This window comes from Astatotilapia calliptera, chromosome 18 (genome assembly GCF_900246225.1).
Source record: "Astatotilapia calliptera chromosome 18, fAstCal1.2, whole genome shotgun sequence".
NCBI classification, from domain to species: Eukaryota; Metazoa; Chordata; class Actinopteri; order Cichliformes; family Cichlidae; genus Astatotilapia; species Astatotilapia calliptera.
This window is the reverse complement of record NC_039319.1, coordinates 31,641,450-31,669,433: the sequence shown is the minus strand read 5'-3', so window position 1 is coordinate 31,669,433 and position 27,984 is coordinate 31,641,450. Positions and strand designations below refer to the sequence as shown.

Here is a 27,984-nt window from a genome sequence, read left to right as displayed (position 1 = left end):
CTTTGGAGAAAGCTCATTTACGCTGTTTGTGTCTGCAATTTCGTTCTTTCGGTCACTACCATAGGTGAGGGTAGGAACATAGCTCGACTGGTAAATCAAGAGCTATGCTTGTACGTTCAGCTCCCTCTTCATTACGATGGGCTGGTACAGGGTCTGCATCACTGCAGCTAAGCACCGATAAATCTGTCGATCTCCTGCTCCCCTCTCTCCTCACTCGTGAATAAGACCTCAAGATATTTAAACTCCTCCACTTGGAGCAGCAACTCATCCTTGACCTGGTGTGAGCACTCCACTCTGGATGAGGACCGTGGCCTCAAACTTGGAGGTGCTGATTCTCATTCCTGCCACTTCACATTTAGCTGTGAACCACTCCAGTGTGAGCTGGAGGCCACCACCTAATGAAACCAACAGAAACACACGATCTGTGAAAAGCAGAGATGAGAATCTGAGATGATCCAAGTAGAAGCCTTTTCCCACTTGGCTAAAAGTACAAATTCTGTTCTCTTCAATAAAAATGAACTGCAATAGTGACAAAGGGCAGCCCTGATGGAGCGAAACTTATTGCTGACAATGTGAACCAAGCTCTTGCAACAGCTGAATAAAAATGCAATGGCTTGTAGCAACAGGCTGAACACCCCATACTGCTGAAGTACTTCCAGTAGAATTCTCTGACATGTAGACTGGTTGGGCAAACTCCCAAATATCTTAGAGTGGATAAAGAGCTGGTCCTGTGTTTCACAACCAGGACAAATACCACATTGTTTCTCCTGAATCCTAGGTTTGACCAACAGACAGACTCACCCTCCTGTACCCTGCTATAGACTTTCCTGGAGAGGCTGAGGAATGTGATTCCCCTATAGTTGGAGCACACCCTTCAGTCCTCCTTCTTGAAGATGAGAACCACATCCCCAGTCTGCAAATCCAGAGGTACCACCCTAGATATCCATGCTACATTGTAGAGGAATGTCAACCAGCAACAGCCTGGTTTAACTGCCTCAGTGACAACACCCCCAGTGACGAATGAGCCGCCCCCTTATCCCCTCGTCCTGCTTCAGAAGATGTGTCAGTGGGATTAAGCAGGTCCTCAAAGTATTCCTTCCACTGCCCGACAACATCCTCAGCTGAGGTCAGCAGCACTACACCTGCACTATACACAGTGTAGCTATGACTGTCTACAAGGGCTAAGTGCATACTCTGTTCAATGTAAGCATGGTTAGCTTTAAAAAAAAGAAAGTAGAAGATTTGAGTAAGATAAACATGATGTTTGATGTTTCATTGTAAAATATCACTCAGCAGTGACTCCATGACCCACAAGCACCTCCACTCAGTGACCATGGGATATTTCTTTTTAGATTGAGCACTGACACATATTTATTGTATTTTTAATTGTGGTGTTTCATAGGAATTACCACACCAGACTTTGAATGTTGTATATGAAAATCAAGTGCCTTTTATGTGACACTGGCTCATTAGTCAAAGTGTACTTTAAGTCTTCCTTATATGCATTTTTTTTTTTAGGCTACCTTTTTAACAACTGGTAAGGAGCAAGAGATTAAAAGATGAAATGTTGCCCTTACAGTGCTTTCTCCTTAGTAGGTCAGTGAGAACTCTCCATGTAAACGAAAACATTTGCTTTGCCCTGTCCATATTTCTCAGAGTAGTTAATGTCCTTGTGTTCTTCTCACTTTGTTGCCACAGTATGTGGAAGGTTTGAGTGGGAGGCAAACCTCCCGTAAGAGCATGGACCGCAACGTCCTGCAGATGCTGCTGAGTTAACAGCTGGATCTGTCCATGGTGCTGAAACCGTGTTCAGGCCTCCGGATGTTTCTATCCTGGTTCACATATCAGCTACATGCTTTTAGTTACACTGAGAGGGACATGTTTGCTCTTCATGGCTGATTTAGGAGAGTCTTTGTATTGTAACAGCGCTCAAATGATAAGGAAACTGCCGAGAGACGGAAAACAGCAAAGAGAGGGAGAGTCGAGGGGGTTGGGGGAGATGATGTCATAGTTTTTAGTCTGTGCCAAGCAGATGGCTGCAGCCGTCCTCCTGTCGCTTAGCTCCTGCTTCCATCTCCATCCCAAACATCAGCCTCAGCTCCGGTGACTTACAAGCGCTGGAAACGGAAGCCGTTTAGAAGGACACAAAGCGGAAACGTCCTCGTGTGCGCTGTATGTGAGCGAATGATCCTCGAAGCATAGGGCCAGTCCAAATCTGATATGGACGAAAATACCGGACCAAGCACGGGGCTTCGATCGCTCTTCACTTTTGTCTTCATTCTGTATTATGACCAGACGACAGTGTGGACGAGCTAGTCCTGCCCAGAAAGGAGGAGGAGGAGTAGGAGACACACGCACAAGGGTGTCGACGGAGAGAGGCAGGAGCAGAGGAGCTAAGGCGGGGAGCAACCGGGGGAAATAGACTAGCTAATACATCAAGATACTGATAATGGCTGCTAAATCGGACGGGGTCCTGAAGATGAAGAAGAGCGACGTGGCCTTCACCCCTCTGCAAAACTCGGAGCACTCTGGCTCGGTGCAGGGACTCCACCCGGGCGGCCAGCTGGACTCTGCGGGCACCGGGGACGGGGATTTTGCCAACGGGGAGTCGCGGTGCTGCGGTGGGGGAGGCTCAAACTCGACGTGCCTTCGTCTGGGGAAAGGGCAGCAGAAATATACGGTGTGGGACTGCTTGTGGATCGTAGCCGCCGTGGCCGTTTATTTGGCCGATGTGGGCACCGACGTGTGGCTGTCGGTCGACTACTACCTCCGCCACGACTATTGGTGGTTCGGCCCGACGCTCTTTTTCGTTGTGTTGGGTTCCTTCTCGGTCCAGCTCTTTAGCTTCAGATGGTTCGTCCACGACTTCAGCACCGAGGACGGTGCCGATTCTGTCACCGATTGCTCCCTCATGGATGGGAATAAATTGCTTAGCGGCTCGGCCTCACACGGTGATGTTACTGCTCAACACCACCCGGCCACGCCGCAGAGGCAGGCGTCGACCGCCAGCAAGAACACCACCACTAACAGCACGGCGAGCACAGCGCTGGGAAACAGGAATAGGAAACGCTCGGCCTACTACTCCTTCTGTGTGTGGTTCGGCCAGTCCGTCATTCACATCATGCAGCTGGGCCAGATATGGAGGTAGGATGGAGGCCTTGGGCTGGCGTGCAAATGTATGTGTTTAAAATATTTAAATGACAGAGCAGAGGGCTGCTTTTAGGACCGGCTGCCATCTTTAGCCCCCCCCACACACACACACATGTTCCTGTGTTTACCTCTCCACCCTGTGTTAAAAACACGGGAAACTAGCCCAGGCCTCCCAGTCACAAAGGTAGTGGTGCCTTTGTGGTACAAATGTTGTGGCTCCTTTCTGTTGTCCTTTAAAACAAATGTAGATATATAACGACCAGACGCCACAATATTAGCGAGAAAGCACCATCAATCACACAAGTCCCTATGAGCAAGCTTTGGGCAACGGTAGGGAGGAAGAACTCTCGTTTCATAGGACGAAACCTCCCGCAAAACCAGGACATGGAGGGAGGGGTTTCCATATACAACAATCAGTCATAGAAGAGAAAGGTGAAGAGAAGGTTGGAGCATAGAGAAGCCAAGGAAAACGGACTGTTGATGCTGGCAACATTTTACATATTTTAAACAAGAAATAATCAATACTAACTAAATAAAAAAGTAAATAAAACAGAAATAAGAAAAACTTTGATTGCAAAGAAAGTCTGCAATCAACTGCTCCTGTCCATAAGAGAGTTCACAATAAGATAAACGCATGGAAGGAAGATTTTGAAATGTGGTAGTAGAAGAACTACTACTGTCGAAGCAGAGTGGAAATCAGAAGCTTGAAGAACAGCTAAATCCAAATAAGAGTAAATGATACCTTGAACAAATTAACATTCTTACAATTGCATAAACCCATCTTTTGCAGGTAATCCTGTGAAGATGTGGGACACGTGTTAAAAGCGTAGGTCATGGGCAACAGCTCACAGGGTCAGCAGGTTTGAGTCCAAGCTTAAGTCCTTTGCTGTGTGTCTTTCTCCCATTTCATCGTCCACTCTCCACTACTACACTATCTACTAAAGGCAAAAGGCTGAAAGAAAAGTTTCATTCATTAGTAGTAGACCATTGTAATATACGTTCACAGTTTGAACTAAACTGAATCTGTTGTACACGTTCTAAGGTTTGCACCTATAGACCTGAAGGAAGAAGGTGTTGTGGCACTTTAATCACCTCTGACAAACTTTATTTCCGTTAACATTAACATTTTTCCTCCTTTATTCCTCGAACAGCAGAGAGATTCAAACGATGCAGATTTACAAAATCTGCAACTTGTGAATTGGTTTATGCATTTTCAGCTCAGAGTGAAGTATGTGTATAAGTATATAGTTTGCAGCATAACTATGCTGCAATAGGCATAGGCTGCTGGGGGAATCCCATGATGCATTGAGTTTTTCCTTTCCAGTCACCTTTCTCACTCACTATGTGTTAACAGACCTCTCTGCATTGAATCAGTATTATTGTAGGGTCTACCTTACAATATAAAGCGCCTTGAGGCGACTGCTGTTGTGATTTGCTGCTGTATAAATAAAATTGAATTGAATATTTGTCGGTTTGTGAGGCTCTGCCTTCTTCCTGAAACCAGTCAGAGTAACACTTTAAAATCTGGACAAATCATTTGTCGAGGTTGTTTGGTGTTTGTTTATTCACAGTGGATTCTAAGTAACCTAAATAACAAATCTCTCCAACGACAAAGGAAGAAAGATTTCTTTCTTTAAAATCGTGAAGTATTATACTGGCCTTGTCAGAAAAGGCCCTGTTCCATGGTGAGATTGCTTTCTCTGTGTTTGTGCAGAGCAGGGCGGAGCCCTTATTTACAGACCTTTGATGCACAGGTAGGCTAATGCATCTGTTTTGTATTGGAAAAGTAACCACAAAGGAAAGGTTGTATTTTGGACACATTTTTGGATATCAGTTCTCATTGTTTTGTTTTTTTTCCACAATGTGTTTTGCAAGCCTTTACCCAAACTTTCTGGTTAAAATGAACATAAAGTTCCTTTTGAAAATGTCTGACTCTTTTATTTGAAAAAAATCATGCAGTCCGGTTTCTTTGAAGGCGGCTGTTTCTGTGCCAGACCCATAAAGGCGATTACCATTACAACGTATAATGTGGAAGGACAGACACAGGGCTGTAAAGCCAAATCTCAGACGGGGTTTGGACTTTGTGTTGTTTGATATACAAACAGTTTGTGGGACTTTATCATTTTCAACATCTGTTGGAAAAGAACAAATTCCAAGAGAATTACTGTGACTTATATGAATCCTTATGTAGAGAGTATATTAGCCTGTCATTATAAACACAATGGTAACTTTAGATGGGAGGACCTAAGGTGTTATTCACCATCCAATAACTTTATAAATAGTGCACACTGAGGTCCTTAAGGTAAGATAGAGCCTGATTCTTCAAGACCTTTAAATGCAGAGATAATTCTGGATTTAACAGGGAGCCAATATAAGAGATATATGCTCTGTCTTTATAATCCCTGTTGGTTCTTACTGCAGCATTTTGAATCGGTCGAAGGCTTTCGGGGAGTTTTTATTTAATAATGAATTTCAATAGTCTAGCCTAGAAGTAATAAATGCGTAAATGAATTTTTCAGCTTCACTGTGAGAGGACACGTTTCTAATTTTAGTGAGCTTGAACAAATGCCAGAAAGCAGTCCTGCATATTTGTTTAACGTGTGCATTGAATGACAGAGTATCTAGTTAGACACCGAGTACAATAACCTGAGTTTTATCTGAATTTAGAAGCAGGAAATCAGAGGTCATCCAGGTCTTTATGTCTTAAGTTTAACTAATTGTGTTGTCCTGTGAAACACCCAGGACCATGACATATCTGACTTCACGGATCGATAAGATCGATATTATTTGCAAAGGAATTAAATGCTATGCTATGCCTTTTAATTAACACTGCCAAAGGGAAGCATATATATTGTAGATAAAACTGGTATTAGCATAGAACTCTGTGGAATGCCATAATAAAGCTGTATGTGTGAAGAAGACTCGCTGTTTACGTGAAAACATTTGAATGTATTATGTGGAGTTTAAAGCTCTACCACCTGAGCTACAACCAGCCGCAGCTCAGGTGGTAGAGCAGGTCACCTACTAATTGGAAGGTTGGTGATTCCCCATCTCATCCAGTCTGCATAACAAATATGCCTGAAAGAACTTACAGGGCAAAAAAACTGAAGGGCTGGTTGTGTAAAGCGCTTCGAGTGCTCAGATGAAGTAGAAGAATCAGTCCATTTAGATGAAATTCAGACCATTGCAGCACATTTAAAATCTTTGGCATGCTTTTATCTGCAGTTTTGAATGCTGCACTGAGGTCCAGCAGGACAGAGCTGAGTCTACTCGAGGAACCGTCACTAAAGCAGTTTCAATTCCACGATGAAACTTAACTGAAATTCTTTAAATAGACCATTCCTCTGCAGACGATCGGTTAAATCAGTAAAAGCTGGGTGAAGTGGTCACTTTTTAAGTAATTGTTTAATTACTGCCACCTTAAAGGCTTGTAATACGTATCCCATTCATAGAGACAGGTTCATCGTATTTAAAATTGAAGCATATGAAAAGTTACCACAATTAAAATGAAAATAAAATACCGTCTCTCACTGATCCCGTACAAACCCTCCACTGCCTGCTTTAAGTTACTAGACTCAAAGATCCGAAAATATTAATGGAAAAATAAACCATCACAAATAAGTTTGAAAAGTCTAAACACAGTGGTGGTCGAGAGCTACCAAGTTTTTATGTTTCAGAAAGATTAACTCAAGCTGCTTATACATCCCATGGCTGGGCCTAGAATAGAACAGAACAGTATCAAGCATCATAATTGATTTATGGCTTAACATAAACCCTCTGTTCTGTCTTCAGTTGTCTCCTGTAAACCCATTTGGAACAATCCAAATATTTATGAGTAAAATGAATCAAAAAACATTCTGTCATGGCATCAGGAGTGGATAAAAGAAATCTAGAACATGTTATTCAACTTTATCAGGAACACATTTTAAAATATGGAATCGGCAACAACAGGTTTCTTGAATATCGACATTTTAAATCTTTTATGCAGGAAAGATTTAATCCCGATCAGCTGAACTTAGAAATATCTACAGATCAAAGCTTGTGGTCACAAATATGCTTTAATACCTTCAAAATGACTAAAAATGTCATGGGCGTCTCACGCTCTTTCTTTTTGTTTGTTTGTTTGCTTTTTAATCCTGTCCTATATGACAGCTTTTGCAATCAGAATTATAGATCTGAATGCTTTTTATTGTCACTACACACGTACAATGAAATTCAGAGCAACTGTGGAAAAAACGGGGGTAAGGTGCACAGTTCTGTGGCACCATAAACATCTGAACAGCTTCAATATCAAATGTATACATATAAAACAATATTGTTATATATTTACAGTGTAGGTGATTGCACGTAAATTCACTCTTACAGAGTAGTGATGGTTGTTTGTGTAGTCTGTGTAGAGAGGAAGTCCTTTGATTGGGGGTGGAATGATCTGGATCCACTGTTGTGCCAAACACATTTTGTTTTGCCAAGAACAGCTCCTTAGATTCTCTACAGGCTCCTCTTGTTCAGGGCTTATCTGATTATTTTGTCATTTCTATCTGTGTTATTTCAGTCATTATACGTAGTACACAGTACGACCATGTCTAAGGCAGGACAGGCAGTAAAAGGATAGAGTAGAAGTAGAAATGCACAATGTCTCTTCAACTACGGCACCTGTAAGGAAAACAAACATGCAGCACCTGAAACACAGACATTTGAAAATGCACAGGTACATAAGTCAACAATCTTTTTGTTGTGTGTGTGTGTGTGTGTGTGGCTCACTAGGCCTTGGTCCCTGTGGGACACTCTTCTTGAGTGTGGGGAGGTTTCCATCTCCACTGGTTGTTGGATGTGGGTACTTGCTGGCCCTCAGGCCTGTGGTCTGAAGTGGTTTGACCTCTTTGTTGCATGCTGGGGTTCCCGCCAGGTGTCAGGCATTGCTTGGGCACCTAGGGTCCTGTGGCCCTGTTCTCAGCTCGTGCTGGGAGGCCGACTTCGGCTGGAGTCTGCTGCCTCCTGCTCCTGGTTCTCTGGTGCTCCTGCCTTTTGGCTGTGGGCACTCCATCTGGGGCCTCCCTCTGCTCCTCTGGGGTAGATCCTCTTGGCAAAACTGTCAGACAGGTCAGGTTTCTTAAAACGGATATTGAAAGAATGAGTCTTTGACTAAAGGTAGGCCTTCTCTGACCTGCTCTAATAGACAGGAGGAAGAGATTACTGAAGTTAACCCAGAAATATCAACAGGAGAGAAAGAATATAACTCAATAACAAGAAATAATTAATAAATAATAGCGGGATGCAATGTTTCATCTGTGGGATGATTATGGATCATTTTCTCTAGTGTTTGAAATTTTACTTCTGAAGAATTTTATGAAGTCATTACTAGTTTGGGTTAAAGGGATGGTTGGCTCAACAGAGCTCTGAGTGTCAGCCTGGCTACACCCTGGGGTTGTTCTTATTGTCTTCAATCAGTGATGAATAGTAAGATGTTCTGGCTTTACAGAGGGCCTTTTTAAAATGCAACAGTTTTTCTAGGCTAAAAGATTTTCTACATTAGTGAGATGAGATGAGCCACAGTATCCAGACCTACATGCAGTGAGGATCTAAGACTATTAACAAGATAATCATCCTCAGTGGGAGGAGAGTTTAGGTCTGCACTGTGCTGGCACATGGCATCAAGATAACAGTGGAGGAATTGACTTTTAGAAAGACACCAGCCACAGTGATGTGTTCCCCACTGCTGTGTAATCTGTTATTGTAAATTTAAATACGCAGCAGTGAACACAATTTCTTTGTTTAATTCAAGAGCACTTTGAAAAACAAACTGACCTGATACCAGCGTATCTAAATTAAGGCAGCATGTACAAACAATGAAAGATACAAACTAAATTCTAAACTCTAAACATCCCAAAGACGCCTTCCTGCATAAACCGTTTCAATGACGGACGCTTCATATTTGCTTTACCATTGTTTGACTTCTTGGCTAATCTTAATGATGTTATTTTTGTTAAAATACTGTATCGATGTTTTCAACCTACAAAACTGTCCACGGTTCATCATACCATGAACCGTCATTGACTTGGCTTAAAGCTTAATCAGGTTAAGTTTAGGTTAGCTTCTGTGAAACCGTGTGTCTGTTGTGGGTTTCACATTCAAAGGCTTATTTATCGACTGCTTACATTATTCATGCTCCTCCTCCTGCAGGAGGGGGACTGCTCGTGTGGTTACAGAGTCGACTGTTTGTAACAGCAAAGCTACAGTCTGCACATGGACAGTGAGCCAGGCTGTAAAATAAACTGCTGGCCCCAGTTCTATGCTTTCATGAAAATAAGATCGCAGTTATATGAAATCTTTGACAGCAGTTTATCCATAAACTACCTAAAGTACATAACACCAGATATATATATATATATTTGTTATACTGCAGGATGACACTTCTCTATTACAACTATATGACTCCAGGGGTTGAAATAGCTGTTAGGGTTATTCTTGTGTTATTTGCTGATTTGTTTACTTTCTGAGGGCATAAATAAATAGATGTTTATTCATGCAGTCATTGCCGACACTGGATATAGCAACCTTTTAAAAATCATTTGAAACTGTAAAGCTTTGCACATTGACATACATTTTCAAATGGATACTATTGCAAATACAGAATGATTCAAATCAATTTAATGTTACACCTTCTTCACCCTGTTATGCAACAAGAAATATGTTTTTAGTGATGGTGCCCCCTGTGGACAGAAACATGCATAACTGCAGAGAACATCTGCTTTTTCTCCTACAATACAAATACAAAATAGTGGACACATTCACTGCATCGTGGCTGGTGGTTCGAAACGTTGCACCTTTGTAAGGGCCAATAGGCAGAGAGTAAGGTGGTGCTAAAAAGTGATGACGTCCTGTGATGGGCTGCGAGTTACCCATCTAACAATGTGACATCGAGTGTTTCAATGTTTGATTTAGTCGTTTTTTGGACCATGACACAATCTTTGGATTTTGCCTCTGTACTCTAACATAGTGTGTTTTTAATCAAGTAATGAAAATATGATTAAAATTCAGGTTTTAATTCGAGTTTTTAGCCAAAGTGTTGAATTAGCTGTGAAAAAGTGGTGACTGAAAAATGTCTTTCTCTTCAGAAACTCTTGGGTTGCTTTGTAGCGTACTTTGTGTCATTGTGGATTTGCACTGTCTTTACATCTTAGTTATAGACTCATACACCTGCCTGTTTAAGAGTATTCTTAACTGGCTCAGTGTTAGCAAGGCATTTCTCTTAACAAGCAAGAAATTCCTGCACTGTTCCTACCTTTTGTTGTTGAGTTTACCAGTGCATTCCTGCTTTTTAGGAGTATGATCACTGATTGATTGTTTGGCTTCGAATAAAGTTTATTCTGTCTTTCTGATTGATTTAGTTGGGTTTCTCATTCATTTGCGTCAACATTTTCCATAGTTGGTATATTTGGAATTTGGTACCTTTTCACTATGATGAAAGTGATGGACACCTTGGTTGTGTTCAGCATTTGGAATCAGCTCCAGATCTCTTATCAGCTTGATTTGTCAGTGAACAACAACATCAGTGTTGCAGCCAGGTGAAGTCGGATTACGCTTGAAAAGGAAAAAACGATAAAATTGGCTGTCATAACTCCCATTTTGACCTCTGGACTTCCAGGTTATACTCGGCACAGATGTTCCTGTACACTCCTCCCCCCTCCCTTTCCAAACGCCTTCGACGCTTATTCCCTTCCGATGCTGACGGGGATCAAGGAACCAGCGCACGCAGGCCCGGATGTACTGTCTATACTGGCTGTCTCTCACCCTTTACCCCCCCTGTTGCTTGTCATGTGTTTCTTTGGTGTATTAAGAGTTTTTCATGTGCAGAGGTGTTTTTTTCTGTTCTCAAACTGATCTCCCTGTTGGAGCTCAGTCTGAGGGGAGTTATTTTTTTCTCCTTATCTTTCCTCATGTGGTGCATTTTCCATTGTTATACCTCTCTGACCTGTCTTCCCCATGTGATGTTTGTGTAATGTATGTATGGTCGGAGGGTAAGATGGCCCCGCCATTGCGTGCAATAGGTCGGCAGCCTTATGAAATTTCCCCTTGTGGGACTAATAAAGGTAAATCAAATCAAATCAAATATCAAATCAAATCAAAATGAATCAGAGGTTTTGACTGGAGCAGAGAGAAAGTTTTGCTAGCTGAAGTTACTGAGCAGGTTATGAACTGCAGTGTCATTTTGTTAGCTTACTTTCCCAGCAGTATTTGGTGGCATCTCTGTGGAAACCTGCTAAAGCTCAGTGGAATGGTTTGGAGAGGATCTGCAGGATCTGGGCTGGAAATATTTATAATTGATAGGCTGAGAGAAGGAGGTCCATGATAAGATGATTAAAGAAAAGCAGATAGACTATAAGACTTTAAAAAGTCTGGTTGGAAATGTACTGTGAGTGCCACATAATGTGGCAATGTATAAAACACAGATATGAGAACACAACAGACACAGACAGAGAGAATATGTTTGGGGTGTGGTCCCAATCCTGAACTTTAGATAAAGGTTCATCATTTAGGACCAAAGAAGTGAAAAGGTCACTAGTACACAACCGTTCAGTCTCCTCTGGAGCCACAGCTTCACCATGTGTCTGGTCCATCTGACCATGAATAGACTGCAGCTTAAATGCTATCAGCTCAGATTCAATTCTAAAATTCTTTACTGCAACTTAATTTCACAGTCCATTAGCATGCTGCCAAATGACTGTGTGTTTTGGTGGTAGTGGTAATGGGAAAGAGACAATGGAAATGAATGCTTCACAGACAGAGAGAGAATAAAATGTAGGCTGGAGGCAAGCTGAAAAGTAGTAATGATGCATTTCTTCAAAAGAGTGTTTGCTTCAGGTAAAGACAGGAAAGGTTGAGCTGCAGTGTGCGTGCTTCTGTCCATGCTGCAACCCAACACAATAGATTTTCACTCTCTTTTTTTGTAAAGTTAAATTGGATGTGTTATAATGCTTTATATCAAGAATTTATCAAATTCTAATTCAGAATTTCATATCTGCGGCTACAGCCACATTTACTGTTTGACATGTTTGGTGTCCTGCGACCGTACTTTTCTTTCCCTGGTGAACACGTGGGTAGATCCAGGTTGTGGTTTGTTCTGTCAGAGGTTTCTTGTGCTGTAGAAAAACTTTCCTCCCTCCTGTGGTGAGTATCAGGTATCATCAACATATATACACTAATAACCTATAAAAGATGACACATCTCATTTACCCTGGTCAGCCTGTTTCTAGTCTGTTGTTGGGACCCAACCAGCACTGATCAGCATGAGACTCGGGCTGTGTCCGGTCAGTAAAAAACAACTTAAATATAAATACAATCAGTGTTTATATTTAAGTCAGGGCAGCTATGGCTACAGTGTAGCTGCCATCACCAGTGTGTGAACGTGTGAATGACTGAATGTAGTGTAAAGTGCTTTGGGGTCCTTAGGGACTGAGTAAAGCGCTATACAAATACAGGCCATTTACAAAGAAAGAACAATACAGTATCCACATCTGCACCAAATCTTCAGCAGTCTTCCAACCAGCCTATTAATCAACCAAAGACCCAGACAGACTTTTAATTCATTTGAAAGCCTGATGCTTAACATTGTCCACCCCAGCTGTGAAACTCAGAAACTCTTACTTGTTATCATCTATCGTCCACCTGGGCCTTACACAGAGTTTCTGTCTGATTTCTCAGACTTTATATCTAATTTAGTGCTCAGCTCAGATAAAATAATTATTGTGGGTGATTTTAACATCCATGTAGATGCTGAAAATGACAGCCTCAACATGGCATTTAGTCTGTTATTAGACTCAATTGGTTTCTCTCAAAATGTAAAAGAACCCACCCACCACTTTAATCACACTCTAGATCTTGTTTTAACATATGGCATAGAGACTGAACATTTAACAGTGTTTCCTGAAAACCCTCTCCTGTCTGATCATTTCCTGATAACATTTACATTTACAATAATTGATTACACAGCGGTGGAGAGTAGACTTTATCAAAATAGATGTCTTTCTGAAAGCGCTGTAACTAAGTTTAAGAATATAATCCACCCACTGTTATCATCTCCAATGCCCTGTACCAACACAGAGCAGAGCAGCTATCTGAACGCTACCCCAACAGAGGTCGATTATCTTGTTAATAATTTCACCTCCTCACTACGTACGACTCTGGATACTGTAGCTCCTGTGAAAACTAAGGCCTCAAATCAAGAAACCAAGTATTTGACTCCGTGGTATACAGTGGTCCCTTGTTTATGGCAGGAGTTACATCCTGCCATAAACATCGCGATAGCTGAAATCTGCAAAGTAGCCAACTTTATTTTTTACAGTTATTTCTGATGTTTTAAGGCTGTAAAAGCCCTCACTATAAAACTTTATACACTTTTCTCAGACAGGCATGAACGCTTTCACACTTTTCTATCTTGTTTAAACACTCTCAAAGACCTTTGTAGAAAAGTAAGTCCAGTATTATAGAATGAAACCAAAGGCACCAGCAGGTGACGACATTTCGCCGACGTTGTTGTGTTTGTTGTGGAGAAAACTTACAAACATAAAGCACTTCAGAGTCACACTGCTAACGATCGAAGATTTATGTGAATTTGACAAGCTGAATGCATTCTGTACTGTACAGGAGACACGGCACGAGAATAATTGGCAATGGTCTACCTACAGCCAATCAGGATGCAGAGCACAATGCGCTGTAAAAAAGAAAAAAGAAAAAAACATGCACAATTGCACAACCAAAATAATCTGCGAAACAGCGAGGCCGCGAAAGGTGAACCACATTATAGCAAGGAACCACTGTACTTCTCAAACACGTAGCCTAAAGCAGATAATCTGTAAGCTGGAGAGGAAATGGCGTGTCACAAATTTAGAAGATCATCATTTAGCCTGGAGAAATAGTTTGTTGCTTTACTTAAAAAAAAGGAAAAAAAAGCAATGCTGAACTACTGTAATTCATTATTATCAGGATGTCCTAAAAACTCCCTGAAAAGCCTTCAGCTAATCCAAAATGCTGCAGCAAGAGTCCTGACAGGGACTAGAAAGAGAGCAGATTTCTCCTGTTTTGGCTTCCTGTTAAATCCAGAATTAAAATCCTGCTCCTCACATACAAGGTCTTAAATAATCAGGCCCCATCTTATCTTAATGACCTTGTAGTACCATATCACCCTATTAGAGCACTTTGCTCTCGCTCTGCAGGCCTACTTGTTGTTCCTAGAGTATTTAAAAGTAGAATGGGAGGGAGAGCAGCATGTCTTTATCCTGTCTACCTCCCCCAATCACAGCAGATGGCCCCGCCCCTCCCTGAGCCTGGTTCTCCCGGAGGTTTCTTCCTGTTAAAAGGGAGTTTTTCCTTCCCACTGTCGCCAAAGTGCTTGTTGGGGTTTTCTATGCATGTCAATACAATTACAATATAAAGCGCCCTGAGGTGACTGTTGTTGTGATTTGGCGCTTTATAAATATATTGAATTAAATAGCGTGGGTTGTCTATTGATTCAGTGCCTGGCTGTGTGAGTCTGTGTGTTGAGGTATTCTTGTGTAAGATACCGAATCCCAAGCTGCTTCATTGAGGGCAATTTGTATGAAAACATGGTGCTAAAGGATAAAAACAGAAGGTGCTTGGGTGTTTGAACAATAGTAGTAAAATTATTAGTGTGAATGCTTGAAAAGCATTCACAGTATTGTTATTCGAATCTTTATTATTATTCCATATTCCGTACGTTTTTTGGCATCTAACTCCTTCAAAACCGTTCAACTTAGAAAAACCATTCAAACATCGTTAGATTCCTATTATTTTGGACATGACTGCTTCTATTTTTCTCATTTTTAACATTTATATTTTTAATTTTATTCAACTTTATTCAACAAAAATTTATAATGTATTTCAATGGGGAGACCCTTCAAATTCTCATTCAACTTACTCATTTTTAAACTCTTACTACTTCCACATACATTGACATAGAGCCACCATTCAAACTTTAAAACGAAGACAAGACATTCAACTATTCAACTTGTATTTATCTTTTCAATATCTATTATACTTTTTCTTCAGTTCCAGTTTAAGTTTCATGATGTTTTTTCACCCGTTTCAGAGTTTATAATGGGTGTGTATGGGACGGAATGTTGGGGCTAGAGTGAGACAGCTCAACTGCTAGAGTGAGAGGAGCAAAAAAATTAATCTTAAAATCTTTTTTAAAACTGCTGCTGTGTCTGCAGCGTTTGCTCTACAGGTATGATTTTACCCTCAAAACGTAGCCATCGCTGTCCTCTTTCATCCAATGTGTTTAGTATTGTACTAGGTGTTATGGTTCTTTCATAAATGTCACCAATGCACAGCCTCCTCCCTCCAACTCTTCCATAGACTCTAATGTTAAAATGGCTCAGAAGGTTCGTTTGAAAATCAGAAGAGCATGGTGTCTTTCCACTGTCACCACGTCCATATAATAAACTCCACAGACATGAAAACTGAGAATTTGGTAGACTAGACATTGCTGTCGCTCACAGTGAAAGAATTTTGTCAATACGACTTTTACTTTTCATTTGGGAACGATTTGTTTCGCCCTGACTTTTCTGTTCATTTTAAGCAGCAAAAGTGAGGTGCATGTCTGTGTACGTGTGTATGGAGCCACTGGGTGCGGTCACTATAGCAACCAGGCTCACACCTGCCTGCTTAACGAGCTCTCTCTGCCACTCTGCCAAGATTCATCTTAAACACTTCTCTTTCAACTGCTGCTGTGTCCACAGTGTTAAAGCCATCATTTTACCCTCAAAACGTCGCCATCGTTGTTCTTTTTCCAACATCTTGTCTTTCAAAGCTCAGAGATGTAAACTTTTTAAACTGTGTGGGTCCAAGTGGAGGGATCACATTTTAGTCATTCAGTGATTCAAAGAATATGACCTTTTAATATTCATTCAGATGTTTTCTGACTCTAAATGTTCTTTTCTCATTTCTTAGGGTTTTCTAATTTACATTTAAAACATTTTCAGTTTTTTTCCAACTTCTTCTTCTGTGTAACCTTCAGCTTTTAGCAGTTCAAGCACCTTTGTTTTCAGGTTAAATTCGGTTTTTTTTTTTTGGTTTTTTTTTTATCTCATTCAATATTTTTAACTCAAAATTCAGCAATTAATTCATTTCAGTGCATACATTCAGATTCAAGCATTCACACTGCAGTTTCTTCAGAAAATGCACTTTCTAGTTTTTAGTGCTGTTAGAGAAGAAAAGCACAATACAGTATATACACTGTGTGTGTGTGTGTGTGTGTGTGTGTGTGTGTGTGGTGAGAGAGATGTGCTTAAAAAGCTGTTAAGGGTCATGAAGGAACAGGTGATGCACATCAGAGCAAGCATCCAGGAAACATTAAAGGCCAAGTGAAAAGTCTAAACTGGGAGATTCTGTTAGTACAACAAAATAAAGCAAAAACACTGTGAAAAGTGTTTTGTGCGCTCTGCTGAGAAGGTGATTGTCTGCAGACTCCCATCTCTGCAGGACCTGTATACCTCCAGGACACTGGGGTGTGCAGCTGGGATGACAGCTGACCCTTCTCACCCTGGACAGTCTTTTTGACCTGCTCCCCTCAGGCAGGAGGTTTCTATCCGGTCGTTAAGTGATGACGTGACGAATCCTACTTCCGGGCCTAAAGTAGTCTGCGTTTAATATGGCTTTTGTGTTGTTAACATGTTTAATGTTATGTATTTGCTTCTATTTAATCTCAAAAAGCTCCTAAAACAGCCCATGCAGCAGTATATGAATGACTAACCTCGTATTGTGGATGGATTATCTCAGTTGTTCTCCTGGCTGAAGTTTGGTCCTTTTACAGCATCCTGCCATGCGATTACATTTGTTCCTGACCACCGAGAACACTCACGTTAACTTTTATCGAATGGAAAAAAAGTTAGCTTGTTTATATTATGCTAACATAGCTGTGTCGCTAGCGGTCACGTAGCACATCATTATATACCAGCTAGCCCAACTTCAGTAACCCTACAAACGTCACTGCTGTTTAGTTTTCTGTCTTCATTTATGTTGGAAGTGATAACAGAGCTGTACGTTTTAATTTGTTTCCAAAACCCCGCAGTCAGGACATGCTATATTGTATTTAGATGGAAGCTAGCGAGCTAACTTCCTGCTAAATGTCATAACTTCCGTTTTCATGGATGCCTGGATGTTAAACTCAATTGTTACACCTGGTAGAGCAGAACTAGGGCTGGGTATCGTCACTGATTTCTAGAATCGATTCAATTCCGATTCACAAGGTCACAAATCGATTCGATCCACGATTCGATTTAATTCGATTCGATTCGATTTAAATCTGGGAAATTTTGACAGTCAGAAGTATAATTCAGATCAGAACATTTACATATTTTTGTATCTATAAAAAGGAAGCTGACACTCGCAAGACTTTATCCAAGGTGTGAGCATCACAGCAGATGCCTTTGTGTCAAAGTAGCTGAAGATAAAACACAGAAAAACATGAAGGTTTTCCTGGCCTGGGATTTTATAAAAATATTCTGCAGTACATCAAAAACGAAAGAAAACCATTAATTAATGAACATTACCTCTGACGTTACAGCGGTTTTATTAGACACGCTAAGCATTTTGCATTTTGAATAATATTAAAAAGTTTAAATTTGTTCAGTATTGAACAGCAGAAATGAGGTTTTCTTTTCGGAAGAATGTAAAAGGGAAAAAAACAGCGGCCGACAGCACTGTAAACAACAGTAGACTTGTGTAACAAGCAAGCGAATAATGAAGAAAGCGAAACTGTTCGAGAGAGGGGGGGGGGGGGAGAGAGGGAGAGAGAGAGAGCTGCGCATCGCAATGGAAGCAAAACAGTAAAAGAGTGAATTCATGACGATGTTTATGTGAAGCGTTTGGATCTTCTTCTGCTGCTGGTTCGGTCAATATTGTTTGGAGAGAGATCAAACTAACAGCTTTAGAATCAGCGCATAAAGGGCGTGAACACAAAGCGCCGACCCGGATCAGCGAGCTGTCGGCTTTCAGCCCCGACTGTGAGAAAGGCGACATCTAACTGATTCTGATCCGCGGGTCGCGCTGTGTGTTTAAGTCTATGTGCAGAATCCCTGTACCTGCTCTCATTTACTGTTTGGTGGTTCTTGAAATTTTGTGAGATGTCACCAGAGATTCTGGCATTTCGGACAAAATAAATTTATATTAAAAAATCGATTCAGGATTTTAATGAATCGATTTTACGTTATCCAAGCCAGAATCGATTTTAATCGATGAATCGATTATAAAAACCCACCCCTAAGCAGAACGCTGATCATTTTATTAAAGATGAAAGACTTTAGACAGTTTTTCAACTCTCAGTAATGCCATAGTGATCGTTTGATATATGGACCTGCAGCGGAGTTTAGGCCCCGACACGGCTAGTGACGTCAGACTGAACGACCGGATAGGAACAGTTTCTTTCCCTCTGCTGTTGGACACATGAACAATACACCACAAACACATGACCCGATACTGTGTTCTGTGCATCTGTTCCATTTTTGCACTGATCATCACCTGCGCACATGTATATATTAATCTGCTTAGCACTTTTAATTTTTCTGTTTATTTAAGTGTAAACCTGCTCAACATTTGGCATTAAAACCCTTTCTGATTCGGATTCCCACAAAATCATTGAATGATCTGGATGAGACGTCTCAGTAATATTTTTGCCATGAAGTTTTATGCTATGGGACCAGAATAGATTATCAAAAGTAACCTTTAACTGTCTTCATATGTCAGTTAGCAGCAGCCTTGTGTTACAGATTATCAATGTTTCTATTGTTAGAAATTAATAACATTATTATATACATTTGTCCAAATTTCCTTCCATTTGGTACTTCCAAGAGAAGGTGAGTTATAAAGTTTGGATTTCAGAAGAGTTGATGTACTGTGCTTGAATGTTTGAGCATGCATGGTGGATGTTCAAGCACTGTATTTTTCCCCTCAGGTATTTCCACACCATCTACCTGGGTGTTCGGAGTCGCCAGGGTGCTGAGACGGAGCGCTGGCGTTACTACTGGAGGATGGTCTATGAGTTTGCAGATGTGAGCATGCTGCATCTACTGGCAACTTTTCTGGAGAGCGCTCCACAACTGGTGCTTCAGCTGTGCATTATCATCCAGACACACAAGCTCCAGGCTGTGCAAGGTAGTAGCCCCACACACATTCAAACAATGCTGCACAATTGTGTGACCATACTGATGCCAAACATTTTTATATATGGCTTGTATTTATATAGCGCTTTACTTAGTCCCTAAGGACCCCAAAGTGCTTTACACTACATTCAGTCATCCACACACACACACACTGGTGATGGCAGCTACATTGTAGCCACAGCCACCCTGGGGCGCACTGACAGAGGCGAGGCTGCCGGACACTGGCGCCACCGGGCCCTCTGACCACCACCAGTAAGCAACGGGTGAAGTGTCTTGCCCAAGGACACAACGACCGAGACTGTCAGAGCTGGGGCTCGAACCGGCAACCTTCCAGTTACAAGACTAACTCCCAACCCTTGAGCCACGATCGCCATGATTGTAGCTGAAGCTGGCAGAGCTATTTGTTTGTGTGTACATGCTATCTTATGGATAGAAATGATTCTTCAAAGTCACATGTGAATTGGAATTCTGTCTGTAATTCTGTGTATAGACAGAATTTCTAGGTGCAGCCAGCGAGCAGAGGGTTTGTGGTTCAGGTGACTTAAGATCACAACTGTGGTTTTTGCAGATTATTTGATTTTGTTGGCTTCATTTAGCCATTTATTTAGCCCTCATTTCTTGGTAGAAATGAGCTTCTCCAAATCAAAGAAAGCTAGCTGAGGTGGTTCAGACATCAGGCAAGGATGCCTCACAGGCACATCCAAGGTGTTATGGCCAAGTCTGACTGGGAACCTGCTTGTGAGTTTTACCAGTATTTCTGATTTGTTGCACTCTGAACTTTAATTCTCAATAATATAAATGAATAATTCTCTGATTCCGTTAGCTTTCAAACCTTTTCAGTCAAATGGCTGTAGTTAAACATCCAGTTCTCTCACCCGGTGCTTAGTTCATCATCCTGGATGTGCAAGACTTGCTGCAGTGTCATGGTCATGTAATGTCCATTTCCTAATTATGCAATAACCTGTGAAGCAGATGAAAGATCAGGAGGTTTTTTTTTAGTAGCTTTGCACTGAATCTGGAAATATGAGGCCCAAAGAAAAGTGTGTGCTAAAAAATAGCTAAAAAGAACAATCAAAGAACTTTTACTTGGTCAAGAAAAAAACATTTACGGCATCTACCCCATGACTAGAAAACTCTGGAGGAGAAAGTCTACAAATCAGGGTTTTTACAACAAGATGCACATGATGAAACGCTTACTGCAAAAACAACCAATGAGTTTCTCTAGACAAAGACGTTGGATATCTTGTTATGTTGTTGAACATGACAAGATGTGTTACAGTTCAATTTTATTTATATATATTTTATTTATATTGCACCAAATCATGAGAACAAAGGTTCTAATTATGCAAATGATTCAAGGTGGAATAAGAATGCCCTGGAGCAGTATCTGTACCTGCTGCATTCATCTTTCCAAGTGTGGTGTCAGGTTTATATTGTTGATTGTCATTTATGCTTAGAAAAATTTACTCATATATGCTTAGAGTTTTATAATGGAATGCGTAATGATAGAGGTCTGATCCGTAGCAGCCTGCAAAGACTCTGTGTGCCTCTATGACAAAGTGGAGGAGCAGTTGCAATGCTCTCCATTTGTCCCATATGTGTTTATCTTTTTTTGCACATTGTACACATTATTCTGTTTCTATGTATTTGCTATGATTTGCTATTTGTCAAGTAACATTGCTTCACTCACTGTCCCAGGTTTGTTTGTGGAAGCGTTTTGTTGCCGGAAAATCAAACATGCTGCAAATTAAGGCAAATACTCAGTTACATGTTTCTTTATATTTTATTATGTTACAGATTAAGTCATTTGTTCATACTTACTTTGGTTTTTCTTTTCAGTCTTCATGAGGGTCAGGTGTGGGGAAACGCCCGCCTAGCATTTCCTCATTTTAAAGTCCTGATGATGTCACACATGACATCAGCAGGTCAAACCAAGTGGAGGGGTTTGTTTTTCCATAGAGATGCTTCCTTTTGTTTGTGTTAAGGTTTAAAGGGATTTGTTGAATGTTTTCCCTTTCGTTAACACTGCCATTTAGTTGTGTAAATGTGCATGTTAGAAGTGTGTAGAGGTTTTGTGTTTTTAGATCATCTGTGTAGAGCTTTAGATCCCTCAGTTTGAGTGAGTGGTACTGGCTGGGCAATTGGAGGGAAATTGATGGCCCTATTTAAAGCCAGTCTCTACCAGCTGCAGCAGAGAGGAGAGGAGAGGAGAGGAGAGGAGAGGAGAGGAGAGGAGAGGAGAGGAGAGGAGAGGAGAGGAGAGGAGAGGAGAGGAGAGGAGAGGAGAGGAGAGGAGAGGAGAGGAGAGGAGAGGAGAGGAGAGGAGAGGAGAGGAGAGGAGAGGAGAGGAGAGGAGAGGAGAGGAGAGGAGAGGAGAGGAGAGGTAATGGAGTTGATTGGGGGGGGTTGTTAAGTTACACATTAAATTAAGTTCACTGTAAATAAATTGCTCACCTCTGGAAATCTGAAATGTCTGCGTAGTCGGCTTCCCACCACCTTCCTTGACGTTCGAGTCTGACTACTTCACAGCCTCCCAGAGTGCTCTGGCATACACATACATCTTGAGGTCGTACCTTCTCTTACTGATTTATGGTATAGGAGGACACCTGCTATGTATCTGCTTAAGTATAAGTGCCTTTTGTTTAGGTGGACCGCTGGACTCCTGGGACCAGCTTTGGGGAGTCATTCACAGGATCACATCTTGACACGCACACACACACATACCTACACGACACACAGACAAGGTACTCTTTGTTCTCATGTATGCCTATGTAAGACGTCATATGTTAATGAACCTATGCATATTCATATAACCACAATAGAGATCGACAGACCACAGATGACTTTCGTGCATTGCATTGTGGGTACGAGTGGCAGCAAAGTCGAAACACTGCATCAAGCGCTAGTATTTCCAGCACCGCTAATCATTAATTCTGTGGTTTTAATCCCTACTTGCATTTTATTTGCCCCCAAAAACAGCTCTGTACAAAACGACAGAAACACGGCAGCTCTGTACGAAGACAGAAAAGTAGGAGGAAAAACTGAAAGGAGTGGAAGGGTCAGACCCACACGAGCACAGAGTGGAGTAAGCACGTTAGCGTGCTGCACAACTTTCATCACGCACACATTATTATTATGTGGTCCTAAGTGTGAGCGCACACACTCAACATGTTTAGTAACTTCAGATCCTGCAACAAGCCCAGGGCCAGTTTACTTTGGTGATTTGGACGATTCCATCTCACAGCTGCTGTTACAGACCAACACCATGTATTTGTCCTTTCAGGTTGTAGTGTTACACAACATTTTCAGATCTAGTAGAAATAAAACGAGTGTTTCGTAATTCATTCAATTTGTTGTCTTTATTTATAACTGGCATTATTGTTTCGTTCTGTTACAGAGTCTTACAGGAAAGAGGCAACGTTGTAAAAATCCATCAGCTTTATTAGCTGCTTCGGTGAAAAACAAATCAACAATGCAAAACAACATACTGAAACAGTTATTCATCACTTGATTGCTTCAATACAACACTTGGGCACATGTATGCAGACGTTTCGTGGCTGTTTTGATCTCGCGCTCTCTCTTCACCGATCAAATCTGGCTGTGTTAGCAGCTTTAAACTCGGTCTGACCCAGGCTGATGGAGGGGCCCAGTCTGGATCACATCCCAGCATTTTGTAGGCTGGTTTTCCTACAAAACACAACAAACATTAGTCCACAAAACCACAGTGAACAAAGCAGCAAAGCAACGAATTCAAATCAATATAAGATTTATTTGTAACCTACATCAACAAAAAATGTTGAAATGCTTGGAGCAGACTAACCTGTGAGCTGCAGTGTTCTGGGACGTTATATTTGGTCTTCGAATGGCTGCAATCCAGGCCATCCGTCGCCTCTTTGGTACTTCGGAAACATGACTTGAACAATTTCTCTTCCACGATGGAATCCGATAAAAACGATCTCTTTACCCGTTGGCTTCCCCTGGCTGTCATGTGACTATTGCAGTTAATAATACAACAGCTTCTTGCCATTCTTTGTTTCTTTTTATCACTGTGTGACTGTTTTCATATGAAAGCCTGCGTGCACTAGTACCACTTGCCACTCGTACCTACAATCCTTTGCGGTTTTACCCCAGAAATGACGTCACATCTCTATAAAGAGCAGTGCTACGAGGGAGCTGACGAGAGCGACTGGGGTTCGAGCGGAAGGAACGGCGCCCGTCACAGTTCTCTCCCTCGTGCACGAGTAACACAAAGAGCTCTGGTGACTTGTGCGTTGCTTTAGCCATTGTAGTAGAATTGTCTCGTTCCAGCGGGGGCCTGTGCCAGACAGATCCATCATGTGGTGCTTCTGTAATCCATCCGCTATGTGGTTGTGAAAACGGTTGTTTTCTCTCTGTCTCTTTAGGAATGACAGCTGCAGCCTCCCTCGTCTCTATGGCCTGGGCCCTGGCCTCCTATCAGAAGGCCCTGCGAGAGTCTCGGGATGACAAGAAGCCCATCAGCTATCTGGCAGTGATTATCCAGTTCTGTTGGCACTTCTTCACCATAGCAGCCCGAGTTATCACCTTTGCTCTGTTTGCGTCTGTATTTCAACTCTACTTTGGCATCTTCATCGTCCTGCACTGGTGCATCATGACCTTTTGGATTGTCCACTGTGAGACAGACTTCTGCATCAGCAAGTGGGAAGAGATTGTGTTTGACATGGTGGTGGGCATAATCTACATCTTTTCCTGGTTCAACGTCAAGGAAGGACGGACAAGGTGAAGACGTTCTCCATCAGTGTGATGTGGTTCAATTTTTAAACAATGCTTTAACTCTTCTGTCATTTTTAAATTTATAAGCGCTTGGTTGCAGTAAGTGCAATAGTTGAAACTACCATGCAAAAGAAATTCAGCCATTCCTGTTTCTTGAGCTAGTTTCAACTTTAGCATTTAGTACTGACAACTCTGACTTACATGAAACAATCTGTGAGACCTTCAGCTTATTTTAGTGATAGTTGCTTGCAAATACTTGCATTTATTTGTTGTTATTATGTCTCATGTCTCTGTGCAGGTGTCGGCTTTTTATCTATTACCTGGTAATCTTGATGGAGAACACTGCTCTCAGTGCGTTGTGGTATCTCTACCGATTTCCTCAAAATACTGACGCCTTTGCAGTGCCAGCACTCTGCGTCATTTTCAGCAGTTTCCTCACCGGCATTGTTTTCATGCTCATGTACTATGCCTTTTTTCACCCGAACGGGCCACGCTTTGGACACTCACCAAGTGGCCAAGGCCTTGACCTGGACCCTACTGCTCAGTTCTCCACTCTGCCATCAGAAGGTGCCACCAATTCACTGCGTTCGAACCGAGGTGCTACCACAACTCTGGAACGACACGACAAGTATTCTGAGCGAGATGGCTGCATGCCAGTGTTTCAGGTCCGATCCACAGTGCCATCAACGCCATCTTCTCGTGCTCCACGCCTAGAGGAGAACGTCATCAAGATCGACCTTTGTAGGAACCGCTATCCAGCCTGGGAGCGTCATGTTCTGGACCGCAGCATTCGCAAAGCAATTTTGGCCATAGATTGCTCATTGACTCCTCCACGGCTGCAGTACAAAGATGATGCTCTGGTACAGGAGCGGTTGGAATATGAGACCACTCTATAGTCCGCTCGGCTTTCGGAAACCCTGCAGGGGCACAGCAACAGAGTGGTATCCTGTGATCACATAAACAGCAACAGGAACTGTGGCAATAAGAATTTGTTACTGGCATCAGTTTCAATATCTTCATCTCCCATTGCTGTCGTTCTTTTTCTATTTCCGGGTATCAGAAGTGTCGAGAAGCAGTCGGGACTGTTGGTAATGGCTGGATGACCAACTCAGTACAAGTTCAGTTAGTGTCACTGGTGGGATTGCTGCTGGTCAGATTGTTGCTATTATTTTTACTAACACTTATCTGGTAAATGCTGTCTTCTATGGACTAAATAATAAATGACACTCTGCTTAGAACAACAAGAAGCGAGTGTGTTAAGGGGTGTTAAGTTAAAGCTGTAAAATAATAAAAAGTGGAATTGTCCATTGTCCATACAGACAGCTTTTAAGTCACCAGATACTCCCATAAAACAAAGGAGACCTGAATTACAAACTCAAACTTGTCCAAATGTGTTGGTGTCCTACCATATCAGCCACAAGCAGGTGGGTACTCTCAGTCATTACTCTCTTTCTCTTAGTGCCAAAAAGGGTCATTGCGAACATCCTCTAGATTCCTGTACAAACAACTTAGGGGTGCCTGCATAATCCAGAAGGTTCTTCTTTGAGCTAGACCTTTCAGTGTTATTGGACATCTGTGATCAACACTGGAAGATGGCCAGAAAGTGACCTATGAGAAGACAGTGGTCAAAGTAGCATCTATGAGCAGTGATGGTGTTTTGTTTGGGCAAAACATACTAAATGATAAGGCTGAATGTTATAATAGGAAGCAAGAAAAGGGGGCAAAGGTCAAATACTAGCTAATGGTCTCGTTCTGAAAAGGAAGCATTCAAACTTACTCAATGCCAAGAAAAAAAATCTTCCTGGCAGCTCAACATAACTATTTGTAGTCCGGCCTCAGAAACACAGCTGCAGAATTATTCTGATCTTTGCTTGTATGTGGAGGGTGAAAGCATGTGCCAGACACCAATGAACCGAAGAGAGGAGAGAGGATGATACCGGAAATGGAAATGAGTTGAGGATCGAAACACAGACAAGCAGCCAACTCAGCCATTCCAACCAGGATGTACAGTACTCATGCAACATGCAGCATTTTTCTTTTAGAGATGAAGTAGAGGCTACTGAAGTCATGTGTGTGTGTGTGTGTGTGTGTGTGTGTGTAGTTTACACAAAACAAGCAAAGGAACGTGTGGTTAGTCTGTCTGAATAGAATCTTTGCTGTAGATATGCAGGTGACACACGTCACCTTTCGAGGAAAAATTGCCCTTTTTAAAAACACTTTTTACATTTTGACTCAACACATTTACCAACCAAACCACACAACACAGGTTAGCATAGTGCTGGAAGTGTCCACTGGCAAATGAGAAACCTAGACGGGAAAAAGCTTGATCCTGATCATACTGGATACCATGCTCTGGAAAATAAGCGATGGAATACAAACATTTTCCATACGTAACTTTTAATGTGGGTAACAAAGACAGTAAGTGTAAATAACAGAATGTAGGATTTACTCAATCAGAAATGCAATGCTGTGACAGGCGGTTATCCAAAAATGACTGTTGGTGGTGTTAAATGATGAAACTGTAAACATGTACAAGCTCCAACAGATGGCATTTGGGGCCAAAACATTTTTCAAAGTCCAATCTAAGTATTAAACATACACACATAGTGTTGTTATGTGGAAATTACATTTATGAAAATACCTCAAACAATAATTGTTTGAGGTATTGTTATTGTACAAAATGTTTATGCTGTACTTCCAGTAGCTTGTCATGGATGACCTGGATCAAGATGGTGCCTGTTTTTCCCAAAAGTTTGTTCCAACCTGGTAGCAAGTTTCAGGGGAGTCAGGGGGTCTTACAAAATTCAAAGGTTGATATAGTGCATTACGATGTTGTGCAGTGCACTATAAAAAAATATGAACAATACTGTGTAAGTCTGTGTTTGATGTTACCAGTTAAATTGTCCTGGCCCGGTTGGCGTAGTGTGTATTCCAAACCTTGGAACATCCCTGAAAGAGAGAACCAGAGACTGAAGACATAAGGAGGTGCTGTGCCATCCCATTTGCACCATTCTGTTTACCCTCAAAACCCAAATAACTTTACTTCAAGAAACGCTGGGCAGCAACAGACAATATCACCTCACAGACTAGTTGTCTGTTAGTCAAGAATTTTAGCTCTCTCCCTGCTTTTCCTGTGCTAAGATAGTGTCCAGATAAAAGGAATTCTAGGTGGTCTTTTGTCCAAAGTCTTTGTTTTAAAGCATGGAAAGAGAAAAACACAAAGCGAGTCAATGATAATCAGGATATTCTGACCGGTCATTGCAGTTATTTGAAACCACAGCACAGTGGCCGTCATAATCTTGTTTAAACAAAGATATAAGTGAAAAAAGACTCTGTATTGTGCCCATTACATACAGACCACTTAGAGAACGTACGGTTACGTTGTAACCTTGGTTCTCTGAGTGAAAGACTATCTCTCCACTCCGTACATATGGAACATGTAACGGAGTGGAGAGATAGTCTCGATACGATAGAGAACCAGGATGATGTGTATGCAGAATATACTATGCTGGTAAGTGCTGGCATATTCCCACCATTTTTTGTGGTTTCTATTAGATAGAAGTTTCAATTACATACTGTATGTTAGGGTTTTTTAATAATTGTGTTTTCTTCGTGGTGACAAGTCAAAAATGTTTTCTGTAAAAAAAATAAAAATTCAAAGAAGCAATCTTGAATGATACAGAGATATTTTTGTGCTTACACCAAAGCCTCTGTGTTTTACCAGAGACATACTTTTAAAGGACTATAGCAGTGGTTTTGCACGTTTTAGAAAATCTTTTTGCAAAACCTTTCACTATAGTGAGTTTCACTATAGTCTTTGAACTTTTGTTGTTAGTTGTTGAAGAAAATATAATCTGATCAAACACTATTCAGCTTTAAATATTGTTCAGCTTTAAAGTTACTG

At 41.5% G+C, this 27,984-nt stretch overlaps 1 protein-coding gene and 1 long non-coding RNA gene across 3 annotated transcripts; one reads left to right on the top strand and one right to left on the bottom strand.

Annotated features, from left to right (window-relative positions):
* Positions 1-36: 36 nt before the first annotated feature.
* Positions 37-27,963, top strand: xkr4 (XK related 4). Its single transcript, XM_026150363.1, has 4 exons — positions 37-3,144; positions 19,121-19,320; positions 23,732-24,086; positions 24,379-27,963. The coding sequence occupies exons 1-4, from the start codon at positions 2,450-2,452 to the stop codon at positions 24,974-24,976; spliced, it is 1,848 nt and encodes a 615-aa protein (XP_026006148.1). The 5' UTR covers positions 37-2,449; the 3' UTR covers positions 24,977-27,963.
* Positions 7,298-20,442, bottom strand: LOC113011042 (uncharacterized). 2 transcript variants are annotated; one of them, XR_003270434.1, is made up of 3 exons: positions 20,204-20,442; positions 7,912-8,259; positions 7,298-7,803 (listed from the first exon to the last, which is right to left on the bottom strand). It is a non-coding gene; the product is annotated as an uncharacterized LOC113011042 (long non-coding RNA). The 2 variants fall into 2 exon arrangements; XR_003270433.1 differs by having other exon boundaries at positions 7,912-8,239.
* Positions 27,964-27,984: the final 21 nt, after the last annotated feature.